The 23,131-nt window shown below is 46.9% G+C and overlaps 1 protein-coding gene across 1 annotated transcript in view; it reads left to right on the plus strand.

Moving 5' to 3' along the window:
- Nucleotides 1–583: 583 nt before the first annotated feature.
- The window catches only part of mmaa (metabolism of cobalamin associated A), a 30,674-nt gene continuing 8,126 nt past the window's right edge, over nt 584–23,131 (plus strand). The window contains exons 1-3 of the mRNA XM_070865010.1: nt 584–660; nt 8,552–8,637; nt 19,515–19,664. Coding sequence (XP_070721111.1) covers nt 8,584–8,637; nt 19,515–19,664 — 204 coding nt within the window. The 5' untranslated portion in view covers nt 584–660; nt 8,552–8,583. The remainder of the gene's footprint in view (nt 661–8,551; nt 8,638–19,514; nt 19,665–23,131) is intronic.

The following is a 23,131-nucleotide window of genomic DNA, read 5'->3' on the forward strand; positions in this document are numbered from 1 at the left end:
CCCTCCCTTCTCCTCTTTCCCCCCCCCTCCCTTCTCTCTTCCCCCCCCCTCCCCTTCTCTCTTTCCCCGCCTCACTTCTCTCTTTCCCCCCCTCCCTTCTCTCTTTCCCCCCCTCCCTTCTCTCTTTCCCCCCCTCCCTTCTCTCTTTTCCTCTCTCCCCCCCCCTCCCTTCTCTCTCCCTCACCCCCCCTCCCTTCTCTCTCCCTCACCCCCCCCTCCCTTCTCTCTCCCTCACCCCCCCCCTCCCTTCTCTCTCCCTCACCCCCCCCCTCCCTTCTCTCTCCCTCACCCCCCCCCCTCCCTTCTCTCTCCCTCACCCCCCCCCTCCCTTCTCTCTCCCTCACCCCCCCCCCTCCCTTCTCTCTCCCTCACCCCCCCCCCTCCCTTCTCTCTCCCTCACCCCCCCCCCTCCCTTCTCTCTCCCTCACCCCCCCCCTCCCTTCTCTCTCTCTCCCTCCCCCCCCCTCCCTTCTCTCTCCCTCACCCCCCCCCCTCCCTTCTCTCTCCCTCACCCCCCCCCCCTCCCTTCTCTCTCCCTCACCCCCCCCCCCCCAGACACTGACAGACAGAGAGTGAGAGACGCACAGAGACAGAGAGATCGAGACACACTGGGGGGGAGCGTCCCAGCACGCTGTTGGAGGGCTCCCGGTGCTGCAGATGGTAAGTAGAAAATGTTTTTTTTATTGATTTTTTAAAGTTTTTTATTAATTTTTTTGATTGATTTATTGATGTATTTGTCATTTATTATTGATGATGGCTCTTTATTTGTAAAACTGAAGTGTTTAATGTTTGTAAACTTCCCTTTAAACCCCCCCCCCCCCATTCCCTACGCCTGATTTGTAACCTACGCCTGATTTTCTAAGTGTAGACAAGGTCTAAGTTAGTTTGGAGTAAGTTTTCACTGCCTAAACTTTCAAAACGGGCATAAGTGGCTGGACACGCCCCCTTTTGGTCAAAAAGAAAACTGTTCCAAACTGAAACTGTTCCAACTGACTAGAACTGGAGCAAACTAAATGCCGAGAATTGCAATTTCTAAGATACTCCATTCTAAACCAGTTGCTCCAAAAAAACAGGAGCAACTCAGGCCGAAACTTGACCCCATAGATTCCACATCATCCAAGCTAATGTCCTTTCTTACTATTGCGTTAATTTCCTCTTTAACCAGCAGCGCTATCCCACCTCCTTTTCCTTTCTGTCTCTCCTTCCTGAATGTTGAATACCCTGGATGTTGAGTTCCCAGCCTTGGTCACCCTGGAGCCATGTCTCCGTAATCCCCATTATATCATAATTGTTAATAGCTACCTGCGCAGTTAATTCATCCATTTTATTACTAATACTCCTCGCATTGAGGCATTCAGGCTTGTCTTTTTAACACACTTTGTCCCTTTTAGAATTTTGCTGTAATGTGGCCCTTTTTGATTTTTGCCTTGGGTTTCTCTGCCCTCCACTTTTACTATTCTCCTTTCTATCTTTTGCTTCTGCCCCCATTTTATTTCCCTCTGTCTCCCTGCATAGGGTTCCCATCCCCCTGCCATATTAGTTTAATCCCTCCCCAGCCGCACTAGCAAACACTCCTCCTAGGACATTGGTTCCGGTCCTGCCCAGATGCAGACTGTCCAGTTTGTACTGGTCCCACCTCCTCCAGAACCGGTTCCAATGTCCCAGCAATTTGAATCCCTCCCTCTTGCACCACTCCTCAAGCCACGTATTCATCTTAGCTATCCTGCTATTTCTACTTTGACTAGCACGTGGCACTGGTAGCAATCCTGAGGTCCTACTTTTTAATTTAACCCCCTAGCTCCCTAAATTCAGCTTGTAGGACTTTTCAGGCTTCAGCTGGCGACATCTGTCATATATCTCAGCACACCACACACTGCTGCATTCAACAGGTGGCTGAAGCCATTTACGCTCGCAGGATGGACTTTATAAGCTTCTCTATGACCAGGGAGGCACAGACCAGGAGGGCTTTGGGTTTCTACAGAATAGCACTTTTCCCCAAGGTACAGGGAGCAATAGACTGCACGCACATTGCCCTGAAAGCCCCCTTAAAGAACGCGGAGGTGTTTCGTAACAGAAAGGGGTTCCACTCCCTAAATGTGCAGCTTGTTGTCAACCACAACCAAATAATCAGGACAGTAAATGCTACGTTTCCTGGCAGCATACATGATGCGCACATCCTACGTGAGTGCTATTCCTGACCTGTTTCTCAATCAGCCGGAAGGTCACGGCTGGATGCTTGGGGATAAGGGATATGGCCTTGCTAGTTGGCTGATGATCCCACTGCGCAATCCCATCACTGAAGCAGAAAAATGTTACAATGAAAGCCACATAGCGACATGCAACATCGTCGAAAAGACAATTGGGAGTCCTAAAGCAGCGCTTCAGGTGGCTGGACCATTCTGCTGGCAGCCTACAGTACCACCCTGACCAGGTCTGAGTTTATTGTGGTGTGTTGCATGCTGCATAACCTAGTTATAGGGAGAGGACAACTACTGTCAGGTTGGGCTGCAGGACCACCTACAAAAGGAGGGGAGACGGAAGAGCCAGCAGGTGAGGAGCAAGAGGTGGAAGAAGAGGCTGGTGAGGACCTAGGGGAGGGCAATCAGTCTGGCGATGTAGCTGAGGTTAGGTGAGTGGGTAAACGCATGGCAGATTCAGTATAATGTGGATAAATGTGAGGTTATCCACTTTGGTGGCAAAAACAGGAAGACAGAATATTATCTGAATGGTGACAGATTAGGAAAAGGGGAGATGCAACGAGACCTGGGTGTCATGGTACATCAGTCATTGAAGTTTGGCATGCAGGTACAGCAGGCGGTGAAGAAGGCAAATGGCATGTTGGCCTTGATAGCTAAAGGATTTGAGTATAGGAGCAGGGAGGTCTTACTATAGTTGTACAAAGTCTTGGTGAGGCCTCACCTGGAATATTGTGTTCAGTTTTGGTCTCCTAATCTGAGGAAGGACGTTCTTGCTATTGAGGAAGTGCAGCGAAGGTTCACCAGACTGATTGCTGGGATGGCAGGACTGACATATGAGGAGAGACTGGATCAAACTGGGCTTGTATCCACTAGAGTTTAGAAGAATGAGAGGGGATCTCACAATAATATTTTCACACTGTTGAAAATGTGAAAAATCCAAGGCCAATAGATCTTGCTGTTGAAGGAAGAAGAGGATCGCACCTGCAGCCAGTCTTCAGCTTTGGGCTGCCTCTTGGGACCCCTTGGACCCTCTGAACTGAGGAGGGTGCTGGTGCAAGACCCACTGCTAGCTATTTGGGGAACCTCACGGGAGGATACAGCGGAAAGTGAAGCGGGAAAACTGGGAACATTCCCCATGTGGGATTTCTCCTGAAATCCTGTGGGAGTGGAGACCTAATGTAAATAGTCTCCACACCCCTTTGCTCTTCATTGCACCTGGAAACTCTGCATTCCTCGTGCAGTGAAGATGAAGACTGAACCTATTTTGCTTTTAGTCCATGTATGAGCAGAGCTCCATGGAATTTCTCTCATTCTCTCAGGAGAATGTACTGTTTTATTACAAGATAAATGTTACTTTATGCAATAACAATGTATTTTTAAGGCTGCTGATTTACAGTAATTGAATAAGTTAAATTTTGTGTTTATGATGTGATATTCTGTGACTATACTAATGTTTTACAGCTCTGCCCATTTTTCTATGCAAACTGTAAAATTGTGGTCTTGATTATTTATGTTCTTTTGCCTATATGTATTTAATTTGTCCCTCTTGCCTTTTTAAAAGTCCAGGTTACATAGGGTGATGGTAGGCAACATGACCCATGTTAGAGGCAAATTTGTGCAGTTAAGCAGTAGTAGGAAAAGGTGGGGTTTTGGGGTTTAGCAGCAGTTTGGCAGTGTGATGAGCTTAGATTGCATTGGGGGTCATTCTGTGATAGTATTGTATAGAAACCTATGTTTTGGTAGCAATGAAGGTGGAATATGAGGTTCAGTTTACTGAGTGATTCTTGGCATCTGGCAGTGGTGGGCAGGAGTCTGAATATTGAGTTGGCATAACTGTTCTGGGAGTATTGGAGGTAGGGGAAATACTGGAATCTGTTAGAACTGGCAGCAGAGGTACCAAGAAACAATAGGACTGGGAGGGTGCTGGAATCTGAATTACTGAAGAGGGGTTCTAGAATGTAACCGAACTGGAAGGAGGAGATGGGTGTCTGGTAACACTGGGGAGGACCCAGATCTAAAAGCAATATTGGGAGGAGGTGTTAGGGTGTGCACTGAGGATGGCCGGGGTCTGACATTGAGGAGGAGGCAGTCTAGGAAAATGTGGTCAGACCTGCCCTGGCCTGGTCTTGGCCATCAAGTAACAGAATCGGGTCACAGTAGATCTAGAGGGCCAGAAACTTGAACTCCAGGCTCCTGACTGAGAAGGAGCAGGATTTGAGTACAGTAAGTTGAAGTATATGCTATTATGTTATGCAATGCTTAATGTAATATCCAGGCTACTGATTTTTCATGATTGAATAAATCAAATTTAAAAGTAAGTACATATAATAGTGATATTTTAGAGCTCAACTTATATGATTTGCCTGAAAACTGTAAATCAGTGGCCTGGATCTCTCTCTCTCAACTGTTTGTTTAACAGGGTAGTTAATTTTATCTCTTGCTCTTTTTTAAAACCCAGGACACAGAGCAAGATAGTAGGGAAGATGTTACAGGTAGGGGTTAGATTGTAGGAGCTGCATGTAGTGATTGATAGTGGGAAGATGTGGAGGGGAACCACATGAGTTGGTAATATTGGGAGGGTGGTCCTGGAGATTGTGAACAGGGGTCATGGAGTGTGGGAGCATGGGGTGATTACGAGGGACTACAAGGATCTGGGATGGTTGCGTGGGGTGCTTGGGAGCTATGGGAATGGATCTGGTAGGAGTGAGAGTGGGATGTCTAGGTATGGTGACCTTCGGAGAGCCCTGGGGTTGTAGGAGAGGGGTAGGACCACTGGAATGTTATGTAACAGGCTCTTGGTGCTTGAAAGGCTAACCATGAGAACAATACCCATGAAAATAAAGAAAAGTAAGCTCCAAAACATTCAATATAGTGAGGAAGAGCCCAACGACAAGATGATCATCTGCAAAGAAATGAAAGGCTTAGGAAAAAGAAGAAAGGAAAAGATGAGAATTGAATATAAATGCCAATCAAACTGGTTATAGCAACAGTAACGGACAACGTTGACACAGAATTATGCATATATGGTCACCTAATATTCATAGTTACATTCCTGGTTGTGACTATTCCTTCTTATGGAGTCCAGTTCTGCTGGAATCCAGAGCCTCTGCCAGATCCTGCGACCCTTCTCTCAGCTCTCACAATCCTGGATCACATTCCCGGTGTTTCTTGATTCCAGGACTGTCCCCAGTGCTCACAATCCTTGAAATCACACTCCTCAATTTCCCAGGACCTATCTCCCAATGATACCTGTCCCATTGTTCCCAGAAGCACCACCTCCAGTGTTCCCAGAAATCCCCCCTCAGTTCTCTCAGACACTGGGACCAATCTCGATACAGGTGTGACGTCCGAAATCCGGAAATCTCGGAACCGAGGCCGTTCCAGATTCTGGGTATTATCAGATTTTGGAACTTCTTTGCCTGGGCCGGGGAAGGTAGGGAGGGAAGGTCAGTCGGGGATGTAGGCCGGGCCGAGATCGGGGGAGGCCGGGCGAGGTCGCACAGAGTCGGGAGGAGGGGGGAGGCCAGTCAGGCCGAGACAAGACGGGGGAGTCTGGCGGTCGGGCCGAGGCGGGGGGAGTCCGGATTTCGGAACATTTTCCGGTTTCCGGACGATCCCGCCACAGATTGGCCTGGATTCCGGAGCATTCCAGATTCCGGAACTCTGAATTTTGGACTTCGCACATATATATTGTTAGGCCGAGACCCCAAACTCCCTTTCTAGTGAGCCGAGGCCCCATGAGGCAGTATCAATGCTGATAAGTCAGTGTCCCGAACAACCTCAACACCTTTGATTTATTTAGCTCCTTTAACATAATAAATTGTCCCAAGGCACTTCATAGGAACATTATCAAATAAAATTTGACTGCATCAGATATTAGGACATGACCAAAAGCTTGATCAAAGAGGTAGGTTTTAAAGAGCGTCTTAAAGGAAGAGCAAGAGGTGGAGTGGTTTAAGGAGGAAATTCCAGAGCTTCGGACCTAGGCAGCTGAAGGCACGGCCACCAAAGATGGAGCAGTGCAAACTGGGGATGTGCAAGAGGCCAGAATTGGAGGAGAGCAGCCTGCTACTACTCTGCAGCTTCCTTTCTACCCTCTTTTCTCCTTTCCCCCACAGCCCTAACTCCATACAATCCCCTACCCTATTGCCCTCACCAACACCACCTCATCCTCCATCCCCTTTGCACCAACCCACTCACTCCTGTATTCTACATAAGAACTAGGAGCAGGAGTAGGTCATACGGCCCCTCGAGCCTGCTCTGTCATTTAATACGATCATGGCTGATCCAATCATGGACTCTGACTCGGACTCTGGTCCACTTCCCTGCCCGCTCTCAATAGCCCCTTATTCCCTTATCGTTTAAGAAACTGTCTATTTCTGTCTTAAATTTATTTAATGTCCCAGCTTCCACAGCTCTGAGGCAGGGAATTCCACAGATCCACAACCGTCAGAGAAGAAATTTCTCCTCATCTCAGTTTTAAATGGGCGGCCCCTTATTCTGAGATTATGCCCTCTAGTTCTTGTCTCCTCCATCAGTGGAAACATCCTTTCTGCATCCACCTTGTCAAGCCCCCTCATAATTGTATACATTTCGATAAGATCGCCTCTCATTCTTCTGAATTCCAATGAGTAGAGGCCCAACCTACTCAACCTTTCCTCATAAGTCAACCCCCTCCTCTCTGGAATCAACCTTGTGAACCTTCTCTGAACTGCCTCCAAAGCAAGTATATCCTTTCGTAACTATGGAAACCAAAACTGCATGCAGTATTCCAGCTGTAGCCTCACCAATACCCTGTACAACTGTAGCAAGACTTCCCTGCTTTTATACTCCAGCCCCTTTGCAATAAAATACAAGATTCCATTGGCCTTCCTGATCACTTGCTGTTCATGTATACTAACCATTTGTGTTTCATGCACAAGTACCCCCAGGTCCCGCTGTACTGCAATCTTTCTCCATTTAAAAAATAATTTTCTGTTTGATTTTTTTTTTTCTGCCAAAGTGCATGAGCTCACACTTTCCAACATTATACTCCATCTGCCAAATTTTTGCCCACTCACTTAGCCTGTCTATGTCCTTTTGCAGATTTTTTGTGTTCTCTTCACACATTGCTTTTCCTCCCACCTTTGTATCGTCGGCAAACTTGGCTACGTTACACTCGGTCCCTTCCTCCAAGTCGTTAATATAGATTGTAAATAGTTGGGGTCCCAGCACTGATTCCTGCGGCACCCCACTGGTTACTGATTGCCAATCTGAGAATGAACCATTTATCCTGACTCTCTGTTTTCTGTTCCCCTTTGAAAACTGAGGGAGTGAGGGCAGGTGTGTGGGTACACCCCTGTATCCTCTCCTCTCACCCCTGTATCCTCCCCCCTCATTCCTGTATCCTCCCCCCTCATTCCCTGTTGCCTCCCTCCCCCTTACTACCTTATTTCCCTGAGGATGGTCAGCCTGAGGCTCATTTCCACTCACCACTCTATACATTTTTCCTCCGATCTCCACAAAAATCACAACAACTGGGATTGAGCTGCAAGAGTATGGACTGCCTGAGTGGGACCAGGATTGGAAAACTGAGGGAGTGAAGGCAGATGGATGGGTACAGTCTTGAGTGAGATTGGGTGACTGAGAGAGCAAGGGTGGGCTGGGAACACCAAGCAGAATGGAGATGGATAAGCATTGCCAACAGCGAAAGAGGGAGAGTGTGGGCCTTAACTCGAGTTTTTAAAAAAATGAGGTATTTGGCACAATACTCATTGTTTGAAATAAATAGGGTTTCCAGGTTCTATTTCTTCCTATTTTTATTTATTTTAGCCACATCTGGCCATTTTTACATTTTTTTCAGCTGTTTACAAATACTGTTCTCAATACTGAACCAAAAATTGGTACCAATAACCAGTATTGAATTACATGAAGTTGCAGTCTTGGTGATTTTTTTTTTGGTAAAATATTAAAATAAACCTGACCTAGATTCGTGTTTGGTAATCATAACACTGTTTAATTGAACCATTAAGAACTTTTACATTTTACGAGTTGTTTGACTTAAATCATTAAAGAAAATATTCAAACATTCAGGAAGATGAAAGCCTGTCAAGAGTGTGGAATTTTAAATTTTAGCCAGTAGAAATAGCATTTTCCCTATTTTTTCAGTGTTTGTTTCATAAAATCCGGGTTGAGAATTTTTATCCCCATGTTTTACCTGTTGGTCATCACTGAAACGAGTAATCTAAACTCTTAATCATACTTTTTAGTGATTTCGTTGGTTGATAGTATAGTTTTTTGTTTCCAACTGTCTAATATAGTTTACTGAAGCACATTCAGTGAAGCAATGTCAGTGTGTTATGTGTTCTTTATAGGTGTGGGCCAGTCTGAGTTTGCAGTAGCAGACATGGTGGATATGTTTATATTGTTCATTCCACCAGCAGGAGGAGATGAACTGCAGGTGAGATGGAAGCTGCTTAACAGATTTGTTTTAATGCATTACTCCTTGATCTGTGGAATTTAGAATTAATAGAAATAAAATGTGTGGGATCCCTTAAGTAAATGATTACCTTTAACAAAATAATTCCATGTAGTTTGGGTTCTTTCCATTAAGGGGTGATAAATATGAGCTATTGAGTTGCAGAATGGTATTGCAAGCTGTGATTTAAGATCAAAAGGTAAGTACAGACGAGGAAGGCAAAATTCGGTCCATCCAGAAAGATCCTATAGTTTCCCCCACCCATTGCAGCACTTAATGTTTTTCTTAAATTATTTCATCTCCACTACTTTACCCAGAGGTACATTCCATTTTTTCATCTTGTGTGAAGAACTTCCAGACATCCATCCTGAATGTGTCTTTTACTAGCTTGAACTTATGTCCCCTTGAACTGCCATCACAATTGAATTTAAAACTTATTTTCTAAATTTATCTTTTCTACACTGTTTACTCTTGGTAATCAAATCCATTATTTTACATGGTGTTGAAGTAAGACTAATGGGTCTATAATTACCTGTATCTGCTTTGATATGTTTTTGGAAATTGAGTATCATATTCGACTGTGTTCAGTCTACTGATACCAATGTGTCGATCATTGACTTCATAACTGTCGGTTCCTCACAAATAACTCTGGGATGAATGCCATTTGGCTCTTGAGTTTGTTGATTTGGAGCATTTTTAGCTTATTTAGGAATCCCATTTCATTTATATCTAAGTAATAATTCTACTTATCTTATTGTGAATTGGGGCGTGTTGCTCCTTTCCTTCCTTGTGAATACATGGAGGAAGTAATCATTCAAGTATTAACTGCTACGCTCATCCTCTGTTTCAGCCCCGATTGCACCTTTTTATATTTAGAATCATAGAAAATTACGACACGGAAGGCCATTCGGCCGATTATGTCTGTGCTGGTCGAAAAAGAGTTACCCAGCCTAATCTCGCCTTCAAGCACTAGGTCTGTAGCCCTCTAGGTTACGGCTCTAGGTGCATATCCAAGTACCTTTTAAATGTGATGAGGGTTTCTGTCTCTACCACCCTTTTCAGGCAGTGAGTTCCAGACTCCCACCACCCTTTGGGTGAAGAGATGTTTCCTTTTCTCCCCTCTAATCCTTCTACCAACTACTTTTAATCTATGCCCCCTGGTTATTGACCCTGCTGCTAAGGGAAATAGGTCCTTCCTATCTGCTTTATCCAGGCCCCTCATAATTTTATACACCTCAATTAAATCTCCCCTCAGCCTCCTCTGTTTCAAGGTAAACAACCCCAGCCTATCAAATCTTTCCTCATTGCTAAAGTTGTCCAGTCCTGGCAACACCCTTGTAAATCTCCTTTGCACCCTTTCTAGTGCAGTCACATCCTTCCTGTAAAGTGGTGACCAGAACTGCACGCAGTACTCAAGCTGTGGCCTAACTAATGTTGTATACAGTTCTAGCAAAACTTCCTTGCTCTTGTACTCTATGCCTCGGCTCTCGGCTCTCGGCTAATAAAGGAAAAGCATATGCCTTTAGAACTATCTTATCGACCAATGCTGCTACTGTTAAGGATCTGTGGATGTATACTCCAAGGTCCCGCTGTTCCTCCATACCTCTCACTTTACTCCCATTTTGTGGGCTCAATTTTCCCCAATTATCTGCGCCGTTTTTTTGGCGTGCACCGTTTTTTTTTTTAGAAGTAAATTAAAATCGCCCAAGTTTCCCCAAAGTTTCTGCACCAGCATAATTCACTTGGGCACGATTTTTTTAGGCTACGATTTTTTTTTACCTCGGGTGACCTGCCACCTGCGCCAATTCTGGCCATTTAAGCAAGTTTGGCCAACTACGAATTTTTTTAAGACTGCGTATGTGACTGCTCTGAAAAACCTTCTGGGCAGTTAACAAAATCAGCGCAGAAAATCCAGGCCGGGACAGCAGCGGCAGACAGGGAGGGGGGCATTCGGTCAAGGCTAGGAGTGGCACTGGCTCCGGGGGAGGGATGCCTGTTGGCATGGGCTAGAAGTGGCACTGGCTCTGGAGGGGGAGGGGGGCTGTTTGGGTTGGGCTAGAAGCTGCATCGGTTCCGCGGGGGGCGGGGGGGAGAGAGAGAGAGGGAGGTCGGTCAGCCTGGGCTCGGAGCAGCTCCGGAGAGAGGGAGGCCTTTCGGCCTGGGCTAGGAGCGGCTCCGGAGGGAGGGAGGCCTTTCAGCCTGGGCTGGGATCCGCTCCAGGGGAAGGGAGGCCTTTCGGCCTGGGCTCGGAGCAGCTCCGGAGGGAGGGAGGCCTTTCGGCCTGGGCTAGGAGCGGCTCCGGAGGGAGGGAGGCCTTTCGGCCTGGGCTGGGATCGGCTCCAGGGGAAGGGAGGCCTTTCGGCCTGGGCTAGGAGCGGCATCGGCTCCGGGGGTGGGAGGGATGCCTTTCGACCTGGGTTAGCAGCGGCTCCGGGGACTGGGAGGCCTTTCGGCTTGGGCTGGGATTGGCTCTAGGGGAAGGGGAGGCCTTTTGGCCTGGGCTAGGAGCGGCTCCAGGGGGGAGGGAGGCCTTTCGGCCTGGGCTAGCAGCAGCTCCGGGGACTGGGAGGCCTTTCGGCTTGGGCTGGGATTGGCTCTAGGGGAAGGGAGGCCTTTTGGCCTGGGCTAGGAGCGGCTCCGGGGGGGGTGGGGGGGGGTGGGGGTGGGTGGGGAGGGAGGGAGGCCTTTCGACCTGGGCTAGGAGCAGTTCCGGGGGGAGGGAGGCCTTTCAGCCTGGGCTAGGAGTGGCTCTGGGGGGAGGGAGGCCTTTCGGCCTGGGAGCGGCTCTGGAGGGAGGGGGGCCTTTTGGCCTGGGCTAGGAGTGGCTCCGGGGGGAGGGAGGCCTTTCGGCCTGAGCTAGAAGTGGCACCATCTCTGGGGGGGAGGGAAGCCTTTCAGCCTGGGCTCGGAGCGGCACTGGCTCCGGGGGAGGCCTTTCGGCTCGGGCTAGGAGCGGCACTGGGCACCTGCAGGAATAGACTTTTGGCACAAAGACTCTTTAATATTTTCATGTTGGTAAGCTGGTGCCTTAAATAGCTGCAATGTGCTTGTGCAGGTTGCTGTGAGCTGGCCAGAATGTCTTGTATGTTTCACTTTCCAGCCTCAGCCCGCAGTGTGTCCCTCATTACCCTGGCAATCTGATATTTTTGGCGCACATCTTAGGCTCCACCCACAGAGCTTAAGGACCATGTGCGCCGGGCCACATTCGCAAGATAAAACATGGGAACTTTCAACTTTTTTTTTGGCGTAGTCGGGCCCCAGAATAACGGGTGTAACTCTTCAAATACTCCAAAAAACGGCATTGGGGAAAATTGAGCCCATTGTATATTCCCTTGCTTTGTTGCTCCTCCCCAAATGCATTACCTCACACTTTTTTCCAAATTGAATTCTATTTGCCACTTTTCTGCCCAACTGACCAGTTCATCGATATCTTCCTGCAATCTGGAGCTTTCCTCCTCACTGTCAATCACACGGCCAATTTTTGTATCATCTGCAAATTTCTTTATCATGCCCCCTACATTTAAGTCTAAATCATTAATATATACTACAAAAAGTAAGAGACTGAATACTGAGCCCTGTGGAACCCCATTGGAAACAGCCTTCCAGTTACAAAAACTCCCCTCAACCATTACCCTTTGCTTCCTGCCACTGAGCCAGTTTTGGATCCAATTTGCCATTCTCCCTTGGGTGCCATGGACTTTTACTTTTTTGATCAGCATACCATGTGGGATATCAAAAGCCTTGCTAAAATCCATGTAAGCTACATCAAACGTACTGCCCTCATCGACCCTCCTTATTACCTCCTCAAAGAATCCAATCAAGTCAGACGCAGCCTTTCCTTAACAAATCCAGGCTGACTGACCTTGATTAATCTGTCTTTCTAAGTGAAGGTTTATACTGTACCTCAGAATTGATTCCAGTAATTTGCCCACCACCGAGGTTAGACTAACTGGCATGTAATTGCTCGGTTTATCCCTTCCTTTTTAAACAATGGTACAACGTTCGCAATTCTCCAATCCTCTGGCATAACTCCTGTATCCAAGGAGGATTAAAAAATGATGATTAGAACCACTGCAATTTCCTCCCTTGCTCCTTTTTAGTAGCCTCAGATTTATTTCATCCGGTCCTGACGATTTATCTACTTTCAAGGATGTTAATCCCCTTCAAACTTCCTCCATTACTATGTTTATCCCATCCAATATTTCACGATCTTCCTCCTGAACTTCAATGTCGGCATTGTTCCCCTCTTTTCCACTACAATCTATAACTTCTGGCTTGGCATATCCCTCATTTTACTATTACCATCAAGCCAGGGGACCAACCCTGGTTCAATGAGAAGTGTAGAAGAGCATACCAGGAGCAGCAACAGGTGTATCTAAAATTGAGGTGCCAACCTGCGGAAGCTGCAACGCAGGACTACATGCATGCTAAAAAGCAGAAGCAGCATGCCATGGACAGGGCTAAGTGATCCCACAATCAACGGATCAGATCAAAGCTCTGAAGTCCTGCCGCATCTAGTCGTGACTGGTGGTGGACCATTAAACAATTAACAGGAGAAGGAGGCTCCATGAATATCACCATCCTAAAAAATGGTGGAGCCCAGCATGTGAGTGCAAAAGACAAGGCTGAAGCGTTTGCAACCATCTTCGGCCTCCTCCTGAGGTCCTCGCCATCAAAGAAGCCAGTCTTCGATTCACTCCACGTGATATCAAGAAACGGCTGAGTGTACTGGATAGAGCAAAGGTTATGGGCCCCGACAACATCCCGGCTGTCGTGCTGTAGAGTTTACTGCAGAACTAGCTGCGCCTCTAGCCAAGCTGTTTCAGTACAGTTACAACACTGGCATCCGACAATGTGAAAACTGCCCAAGTATGTCCTGTTCATAAAAAGCAAGGCAAATCCAATCCGGCCAATTACCGCCCCACCAGTCCATTCTCAATCATTAGCAAAGTGATTGAAGGTGTCATCAACAGTGCTAGCAGGCAGCATTTAAAAAAAATTTGCTTACTTACTCATCAATAACCTGGTCACCAATGTCCAGTTTGGATTCTGCCAGGACCACTCGGCTCCAGACCTCATTACAGCCTTGGTCCAAACATGGATAAAAGAGCTGAATTCCAGAGGTGAGGTGAGCGTTACTGCCCTTGATATCAAGGCAGCATTTGACCGAGTGCAGTAAAAGGGGGCGGGGGGCGGGGGGCGGGGGCAGGAGACTCTCCACTGGCTGGAGTCATACCTAGCACAAAGGAAGATGGTTGTGGTGGTTGGAGGTCAATCGTCACAGCCCCAAGACATATCTGCAGGAGTTTCTCAGGACATTGCCCTTGGCCCAACCATCTTCAGCTCCCTCCATCATAGGGCCAGAAGTGGGGATGTTTGCTGATGACTGCGCAGTGTTCAGTGCTATTTGCAACTCATCAGATAATGAAACTGTCCATGCCCACATGCAGCAAGACCTGGATGACATTCAAGCTTTGGTTGATAAATGGCAAGTAGCATTCGCGGCAGGCAATTATTATCTCCAACAAGTGAGACTCTAACCACCGCTCCTTGATATTCAATGGCATTACCATCACCGAATCCCCCATCATCAACATCCTGGGGGGTCAACATTGACCAGAAACGTAACTGGACCAGCCACATAAATACTGTGGCAACAAGAGCCAGTCAGAGACAAATAGCTCACCTCCTGACTCCCCAAAGTCTTTCCACCATCTACAAGGCACAAGTCAGGAGTGTGATGGAATACTCTCCACTTGCCTGGATGAGTGCAACTCCAACAACACTCAAGCTCAACACTGTCCAGGACAAAGCAGTTCACTTCATTGGCACCCCATCCACCACCTTAAACTTTCACTCCTTCTACCACTGGTGTACTCTGGCTGCAGTATGTAGCATGTAACGCTATGGAATTCTCTGCCCCAGAGAGCTGAGGAGGCTGGGTCATTGAATATATTTAAGGTGGAGATAGACAGATTTTTGAGCGATGAGGAAATAAAGGGCTATGCGGAGCGGGTAGGGAAGTGGAGCTGACTCCATGATCAGATCAGCCAGGATCTTATTAAATGGCGGAGCAGGCTGTAGGGGCCAAATGGCCTACTCCTGCTCCTAGTTCTTATGTATCTGATGTACTGCAGTAACTCACCACGGCTTCTTCGGCAGCACCTCCCAAACCTGCAACCTCTACCATCTAGAAGGACAAGGGCAGCAGGTGCATGGGAACACCACCACCTCCTTGTTCCCCTCCAAGTCACACACCATCCTGACTTGGAACTATATAGCCGTTCCTTCATCGTCGCTCGGCCAAAATCCTGGAACTCACTCCCTAACCGCATTATGGGAGTACCTTCAGCAAACTGACTGCAGCAGTTCAAGAAGGCAGCTCACCACCATCTTCTCGAGGGCAATTAGGGATGGGCAATAAATGCTGGCCTTGCCAGCGACGCCCACATGCCATGAACGAATAAAAATAAAATAGCAGTGTTGATGGCAGCTCTAGAATAGTCCATAGCCAGGAGCATTGCATGCCCTCCTGAAAGAAATTGTGGAATTGGGGTGCAGCAGGAATGTAAGAAAGGAAAATATTGTAACTTTAATTCAAAATCTCCAATGGCTTTGCTTAATATTTACTGCCAAATTAGAGTTTAAAATGGCTACTGTAGGCTCTGCAGATAAGAACATAAGAAATAGGAGCAGGAGTAGGCCATTCAATACGATCATGGCTGATGATCTTCCTCAACTCCACCTTCTAGCACTATCCCCATGTCCTTTGGTTTCCTTAGTATCCAAAAATCTATTGATCTCTGTCTTGAATCTTGAATACTCAACGACTGAGTATCCACCGCCCTCTGGGATACAGCATTCCAAAGATTCACAACCCTTTGAGTGAAGAAATTTCTCTTTATCTCAGTCCTAAATAGTCAACCCCTTATTCTGAAACTTGACATCTAGTTCTAGATGCCCCAGCCAGGAGAAACATCCTGCAAAGCCCCTTAAGAATTTAATATGTTTCAATGAGATCAACTCTCATTCTTTTAAATTCTATGGGCTTTGGCCTAGTCTCCTCAATCTATTTTCATAGGACAATCCTCCTCCTGCATCCCGTCTCAGGAATCAGTCTAGTGAACGTTCGTTGCACTCTCTGTAAGGCAAGTATATCCTTCCTTGGGTACGGAGACCAAAACTGTACGCAGTACTCCGGATGTGGTCTCACCAAAGCCCTATATAATTGCAGTAAGACTTCTTTGGGCCGAAATTGCCCCTTCCCTTAAGGCCTGTTACCACTGGAAATTGGCGGCTACGCTGCAGAGTAGAGCGGCTGCCGACTTTTCGTGGAATGGCTGCCGATAGTTCAATTGCCCTGCCGTGGTTTCCCAGCGGTGAGCATCACCACACCACTTCCCCCCCCCCCCCTTTTCCGCAGCGTTGCTGGCCAGCACTGCTACGTGCGTCATCACTGCGCGCATTGCTGAGGTCCCAGGCCGGAAGCAACATTCCGCTTTAAAACTCGTCTGACCCCTCGGCGATGCCAAGAGTTGTTTTTTTGGGTGGTGCATATTTCCTGATGCACACTGTCAGAGTGCCTTAAAGGTGTGTTGTAGTATACTGATTTTTGTGTTGGCGACTTTTTCCTGTTGTTTCACTAGCAGTGCAAGGATACAGTGCACGCTAGTTTGCAAGTGCTGAGGCGCCTCCATCTGCAAGGGTTTCCAAAACATTCAAATAATTAATTATTACTCCTCTTACGCAGACCTATCCTTGCACTATGCCGCAGTGTCACCCCTATGGCTGCCTCATGGCTTTGGGAAGGCTGTTGTGTGTCTGTAGAGGAAGCTACAGATGTCCTTCTCTGACGCCCTCGACCAGCTCTGGCCCTGAAAAGGCTGGCTGCAGACTGGGCCGGATTCTTCTCTGCGCCTTCAGTCGGAAGTGGCTGAAGTGACTCCATGCATGGCAGCAATTGTGGAGTGGCAGGTCTCTGCTCAGGGCTGGTGTGAACCGGAGAACCCACATCAGTATCCTGGTCTAAGGACTCAATGCTACCCCCCCCTCCGGGGCAGCACCCCACCTTCCTGCTGGAGCACAGGCTGGTGGAGTGAGGAGGCACTGTTAGGCTCCCGGTCGACTGTGGTGGACACGGCCAACTGTGGTGGACACGGCCACAGTGGCAGCAATCTGATCTCGCGTAGCCTCTAGCTGAGACTGCATGAAAGCAGCCACACTCTAGAAGCTATCAGAGACGACAGCAGTCAGACACTCCGTGCCCTGTTGTCCAGGGTGCATGAAAGCAGTCTGAACTTCTAGGCAGCAGCCACCTTGTCGAAAGAAGCATAGCCACACTTCCTCGCGCCTTTGCTGCAATGGCAGCTATCACCTCGGGCAAGAGACGAGTCATCGCAGCTGGATCCGCACGGTCACTCTGGGATTCCACCAACGTCTGCACACTGACAGTGATGGTCCCCATGGTGTGCACAGAGCTGTCCACAATATGGGAGGCGGACTCCTCTACGTTCCTGAATACTTGCGACAGCCTCTCGAGCACCCCCTGCATTGCCGCCAAGAGCTCCGATTACATGGCCTCCACCCTTTGTTCATAAGCCCAACATCGATGGGCTCGTTCGAGTCCTCCTCAGTAGGACTCGGCTGCACACTTGCCGCCCTGAGAGATGGCACCCGAGGTTCCCTTTGCCTTTCACCATGCTGCAGCCCACTAGACCCCGGTACTTCACCCGGCATATTGAATGATCTCATCCGATATGCCGCCAGGATCATTCAGGGCATCAACTGTCCTCCTACTGACTGTGACTGCCAGTCGCATCAAGGGTGTCTATTTCACTCATTATGGCACTCTAGGTATCGTCTGGAATCATAAAAGGGAGGAAGGGGTGCTGTGAGGGTGAGGTGCAACATTGCACCATGCAGCAAACAGCTTGCACACAATCATAAGCAATAGCCACGTAGGCTATTGCGCTGTGAGGGAGCGTTGGCATTGCACAAAGACCGTCACTTACCCATGCTGCCCCCAGCGCCATCAGAGCAACTAGCAGCCACAGGCAGTCCAACGTGCGCGCCTACTAGCTGCTGCACCATCTCCTCCAGATTAGTGAGCTGGACATTTTGCGACTCGCCCCCACCAGTGACTTGTTGGTCAGCACGGTGGTGCGCCACCTTGGCCTGCAAAGCAACAAAAGGTTTTTAAGTGACAGTTTCCAGAGGCCTCGGCAATGAGTGCAAGTCTGGGTCGATTACATGCAGCTGTGAATCTTGGATGCAAGGGAGCCTCCACTGTGAGTGTGCACACATACAGGCCTAGTAATCATCAGCTACTTCAGCTACTATGTAGTGTTGGTGAGAAACAAGTTCAGGTGAAGGAGAGTCTGGCAGATGTAATGTGAGGAATTAGGGGAACATGTACTCCCTTTCATCACTCGAATAAGGTCGGTTAGCCTTTTCCTGCATTGGTTGGGGGTGCACTGGTGAATTGAGGTCCCCGAAACCACCTCCGCAATCTCCCTCCCAGGCATCTGTGAAGACGCTCCTACTTGGTCTCCCACCACTTTCAGGGAAGAGTAGCCGCCTCCTTCCCTCCACAGCTTCCATTAGAGTTTCCAGCGTTGCGTCGCTAAAGTGGCTGGCCCTCCTCAAACTTCCCCTTGCAGCTATCTCCTCTGTCATTACACAGCTGCAAAACCTGCCCTTTAAAAAGGCCAGGGAGTAGCTGCATCGTTAGGATCAAATGGTTAGGAGCGGAATTTCACAGTCCAAACGGCACTCTGCTGCCACACCACTGAAATCAGCCCATTACACACCAGTCATTACCACTCCGCTCCGTTTTGGACCCGAAAAGCAGAATTTCCCTCTTAACACCACTCGGCGGTAAGGGACGCTAAAATGCAGTGCATGCGCCCCGTTTCGGGCGGAGGGCAATTTTGGCCCCTTTACTCTGGTACTACAATCCTTTTGTAATAAAAGCTAACAAAACATACCGTTTCCTAATTGCTTGTTGTACCTGCATGTTAACTTTCTGTGATTCGTGTACAAGAACACCCAGGTCCTTCTGAATAACACATTTCCCAATCCCTCAGCATTTAAAAAATATTCTGCTTTTCTATTTTTCCTACCAAAGTGGATAGCTTCTCATTTCACCACGTTATATTGTATCTCCCATGTTCTTGCCCACTCACTTAACCTGTCTACATCTCTTTGTGTTCTGCTCACAGCTTACTTTCCCACCAGCTTTGTATCAGCAGCAAACTTTGATACATTACACTCTGTTCCCTCATCTAAGTCATTGATATAAATTGTAAATGGCTGAGGTCCAAGCACTGATCCTTACAGTACCCCACTTAAAACATTTACGCAGTGAGTTGCAAGAAAGTTCCATCCGCTCTTAAGTTAGCAGATCTCAATTGGAGTGATGAGGAACATTATAGTTGATGCCAGTGCCCCTGAGTTAGGAAGAGGAAAATAGGGCAGCATTCCCATAAATGGTTGCTATCCAGGAAGTACATGTGTGTGAATATCTGATAAATAAGTATGTTCTACAAAGTATAAATCATGCATGGCTTATAAATTTATAAATTCCATAACTTGTTCTGAACAGGCTCAGCTGTGACGCCTCCTTTGGTTGAGTAGTCTGCCAATTTCCACTGTCTAGGCTCATTAATGAATAATAGCCAAGAGTGTCTGCTACATGTGGATCATACTCCAGCAAGGTGTCAGTGCATTCAGGAAACAGGCAGGGAGAAAATTAGCAAAAGGGGAAAAAGAACTGGACTGTAAAAATATAGAACTTCCCCTGCAGAGATGTTCATTGTACTGTGATTCCAAAGTAATTCAGTTATTTATTTGTTCCTTAGGGAATAAAACGTGGTATAATAGAGATGGCAGATTTAGTTGTTATAACCAAAGCTGATGGAGACCTCCTTGTTCCTGCACGAAGGATACAAGCTGAATACACAAGTGCTCTGAAGTTGCTTCCTAATCGGTCCAAGAACTGGAAGCCAAAGGTATATACAAAGTATGAACTCTGCATGTCTTACAAAAAAATTCCTAAACTTGTTCTTGTCCCACCTTAATATTCTTAATGGCAGTGATACAGAATATTTGAATCATGAAAATAGCAGCTACCATATACATATTAATTTTCTTTAGTTGGTGGTTCGTTATCAAAAAGCACATTTTCCCCTTTGAGACTTCTATGCTCTGCAGCATTTTCCTTCAAGAGGCTAAGCAGACCACCTCTATCTAAGCCTCTGCAAATGCCATTCTAAGTCTTGACAATTGTTTTACTAGATTGAGATGCACTTTTCAAAATGTTGATGCATGTTGTGATCATCAGGCATGTCATTGTTAGGAAATTGAACATATTACATATTTTGAACATAAGAACTGATTCCTGCTGTTGTATTGGCACATTCCCCCCTCTCATTGCATGGGCGCCATTCAATTAGGTAAATATGTCCAAGCACTCAACTCTTGATTCTGTGGTAGAAATTCACTCCAAGCATACACATGTCTCATTAGAGCCACTAAAATTATATAAATGAATAGTAATTATTCCCATAATGAATTCCCTGTGGCCCTTTGCAGCACAGCTTCTCATTCACTGATTGCATGTTTAAAGCAGGTGCTGCAAGATCTCCCTGCTGTTTGCTGCAGAACAGCAATCCTTGAAACTGGGACTGCCTGAATTTGCAAGTTGTATTTTTCCTGCTGTTTGGGAGTTATGATACAAGTTTTTCCATTTCTGTTGGTGTAATTGTTTTCTGGTGTTTGCAGTTCTTCTGTAAGTCAGAACTCCTTTGACGCACACCTCTAGCAACAGTATTCTTTCTGCGATTCACTGTCAATCTCAACTACAACCACACTGCTCTGAATGACATTCAATTGATCCTAACAATGACTGACTTAGATTTGGAGGAGGAAGAGGCATTCTGGTGGAGTGAGGAAAGGCAGGTATACTTGCACTTTAAGCATCTGGCACTCGCCCACACTCGCCCCATGCAGAACTACTTCAGCATGTCTGAAGAGATCTGCCTTCGCCATCGCTGCTTCAGGGAGGCTGTCTTCTAGCGACTATCTATAATCACCACTGCATTGAATTTTTACGATACAAGATCTTCATAGTGGGAGGACCAGGTATGGTGGCAAGCTGCTGGTCCTCAATGGGAAACTTGTGACTTGCCTTGGCAATTCCCCTCTTTCTGCTGTGTCATCAGCTGGCCATGCCGCTAGTCCTAGCAGCTTGGCATCATCACTGGCTTGCTGTTGCTCCCTACCTGCAATTCTCTCAGGGAGGTAGCTGGGGGACACAAATGGTTAATCACCTCATCCATCTGTCAGCTGCCCCTTGCAGATGATCATGGATCTTTGTGGAGCTAGATGCTTGATGTTACTAAGCAATGTAAAGCAATCAAAGTTCCCTGAAACAATTACCCCAGCATCTTGAGCCACCTTTAGATTGGAGCCCCAGGTTTTAATAGTGATGGCTACAGTGGGCGTGCAAAACTGCATCTTGAGCCTTCACTCCTCGGGGTTCCCTGCAAGTTACCTGGAGTTATCGTTCACTCCACAAATGAAGCTGTCCCACAAATATTTTAGAATAGCAATATGCAGGTTCTCTACTATTCCATGCAAGGAGTGGTGAAGATTTTTCTGAAGTACTTCTGGTAATTGATCAGTTCAACTCAGTAAGCAACATTGAGAGTGCCCCAGCCCCCTCTTCCTGTTGCTGTACATTTGTTGCACTTGCTACTCCTCACCACTTGGTGCTTCATCAGGCGCTCGCTCCTGACTGTCCTACCTAGTTTTTCTGTTGTGGATGATTCTTTGCTGGTACCTCTGCGATCTGAAGTGCTTGACAGGTGCTCCTGATGGGGCTGCTTCATGCTTCTTCTTAGTCCCAGCAGCAATATCTTGAAAGACACCTACACAAAGTGAAAGGGAACATGTGTTCCATAGGGTAATTGTAGCCAATGCTGTGCACATGGTGGCAAAGCCAGTACTGGTGTGGCTACCTGTCCGTTACTGATGGAATGTAAAGGCCTAGCAAGAAGTTGCTGAAACCACAACTCCCTTGATGGCTCCCACACCAATTATTTGGTGGGCTTGCTCACATGTCAGTTTAGATGTTGGAGGTTAGGTGGTCCAGTATCACGCTCTCTCCTGAACTTTGTGGGTAGCCTTCTCCTAGAAAAACAAAGCAAACAGATGCTTTCAGAATTAGCACGTGCACTCCTATGTCAAAGGATGAGCATGCAAATAGTTTGACAACCTGTAGTGAGAAAATCTGCAAAAGTTCGTTGAGGTAAAAGTAGCCGTTGATTTTACCTGTTAGCAATTTGGAGTTGTAGCTTCATGAGCGTGGTAGTTAGGGATGTAAAATGTGAGGGTTGGGGCTAGTGCCTTGCAGGCTGCATTACAATGTGGCACCATAATGTGGGCCAAGCGCTTGATGCTTGAGGCATTCCTGTCCTTTCAGTGGATGTTCTTCAGTCAACACTACTTAGGCAATCTTCCCCCAGTACAGAGAACTTTTTCTATATTTGCTCCCATAACCTATGAATATGAGAGATTGCATTTGCTTTATTTGCCATCTCTTGCCATGTCTTCTGCACATTAGCTTTATTAGGAGGGTTGCCACAACCCCTAAAATGACCACTTTCCTTAGTACTAGGTCATATAGGCTCTTTTCCATGAAGTTCTTGGAGCTCCACCAGAAATCTTGTTTAAGCAGTCACTTACATCAATAAAACATTCTGTCGTGCTTCCTACCCCACCAACTGAAACAGTGCTCAATGTGGATGTGAAAAATTACCGAACCACATGGAATCGAAAGTCAGGAGACCTCACAGGCAGTGCAGAGAAGGCTTGTCTATTTTATCCCCTCAATCTACCCAGGTTTGGTATTTAAGGGATTGGATGCAATTCAAAGCTTTCTGCCACAATACACCAATATACATTAGCCTTCAGCCTCAGAACAGTGCCATTACTTGCACTACTTTGACTTTCCACTCTGCATACAAAGCATCCAAATGAGATTTTCAATGTAATCCAAATTAGTGGCAAATTTATCAAAAGCATTATCTTGTGGTTTACTTCATGCAAAGACTTGACAAACATTCTGCTAAGGATCCTTACAGCCTTCAGTTACAGAGGATTTATGAGTCTGGGCTGGATTCAAACGCAGGTCTAACAGTTGAAAGGCAGATTGTTGTTCTAAGCAGTGCACCATCCAGTGTACAAATGAATAGTTTGCAGTAGTTGTGAGTTATTAGACAGGAGATGTGTAACTATGTTTGTAGCCAATGCAAGTCTGATCTTGTTGAATACTATTTGTGCATCTATGTAATTCAATCTTACATCTAGCACGCATCCATAATGCGTATAAAAATTGTCCATCATACTTCTAAGTATCATACATACAAAATGTACATCATCTTTGCTCTCGATTGGCTCAAATAACCACTGTCTG

The sequence above is a fragment of the Pristiophorus japonicus genome, chromosome 2 (assembly GCF_044704955.1).
Source record: "Pristiophorus japonicus isolate sPriJap1 chromosome 2, sPriJap1.hap1, whole genome shotgun sequence".
Taxonomy (NCBI): domain Eukaryota; kingdom Metazoa; phylum Chordata; class Chondrichthyes; family Pristiophoridae; genus Pristiophorus; species Pristiophorus japonicus.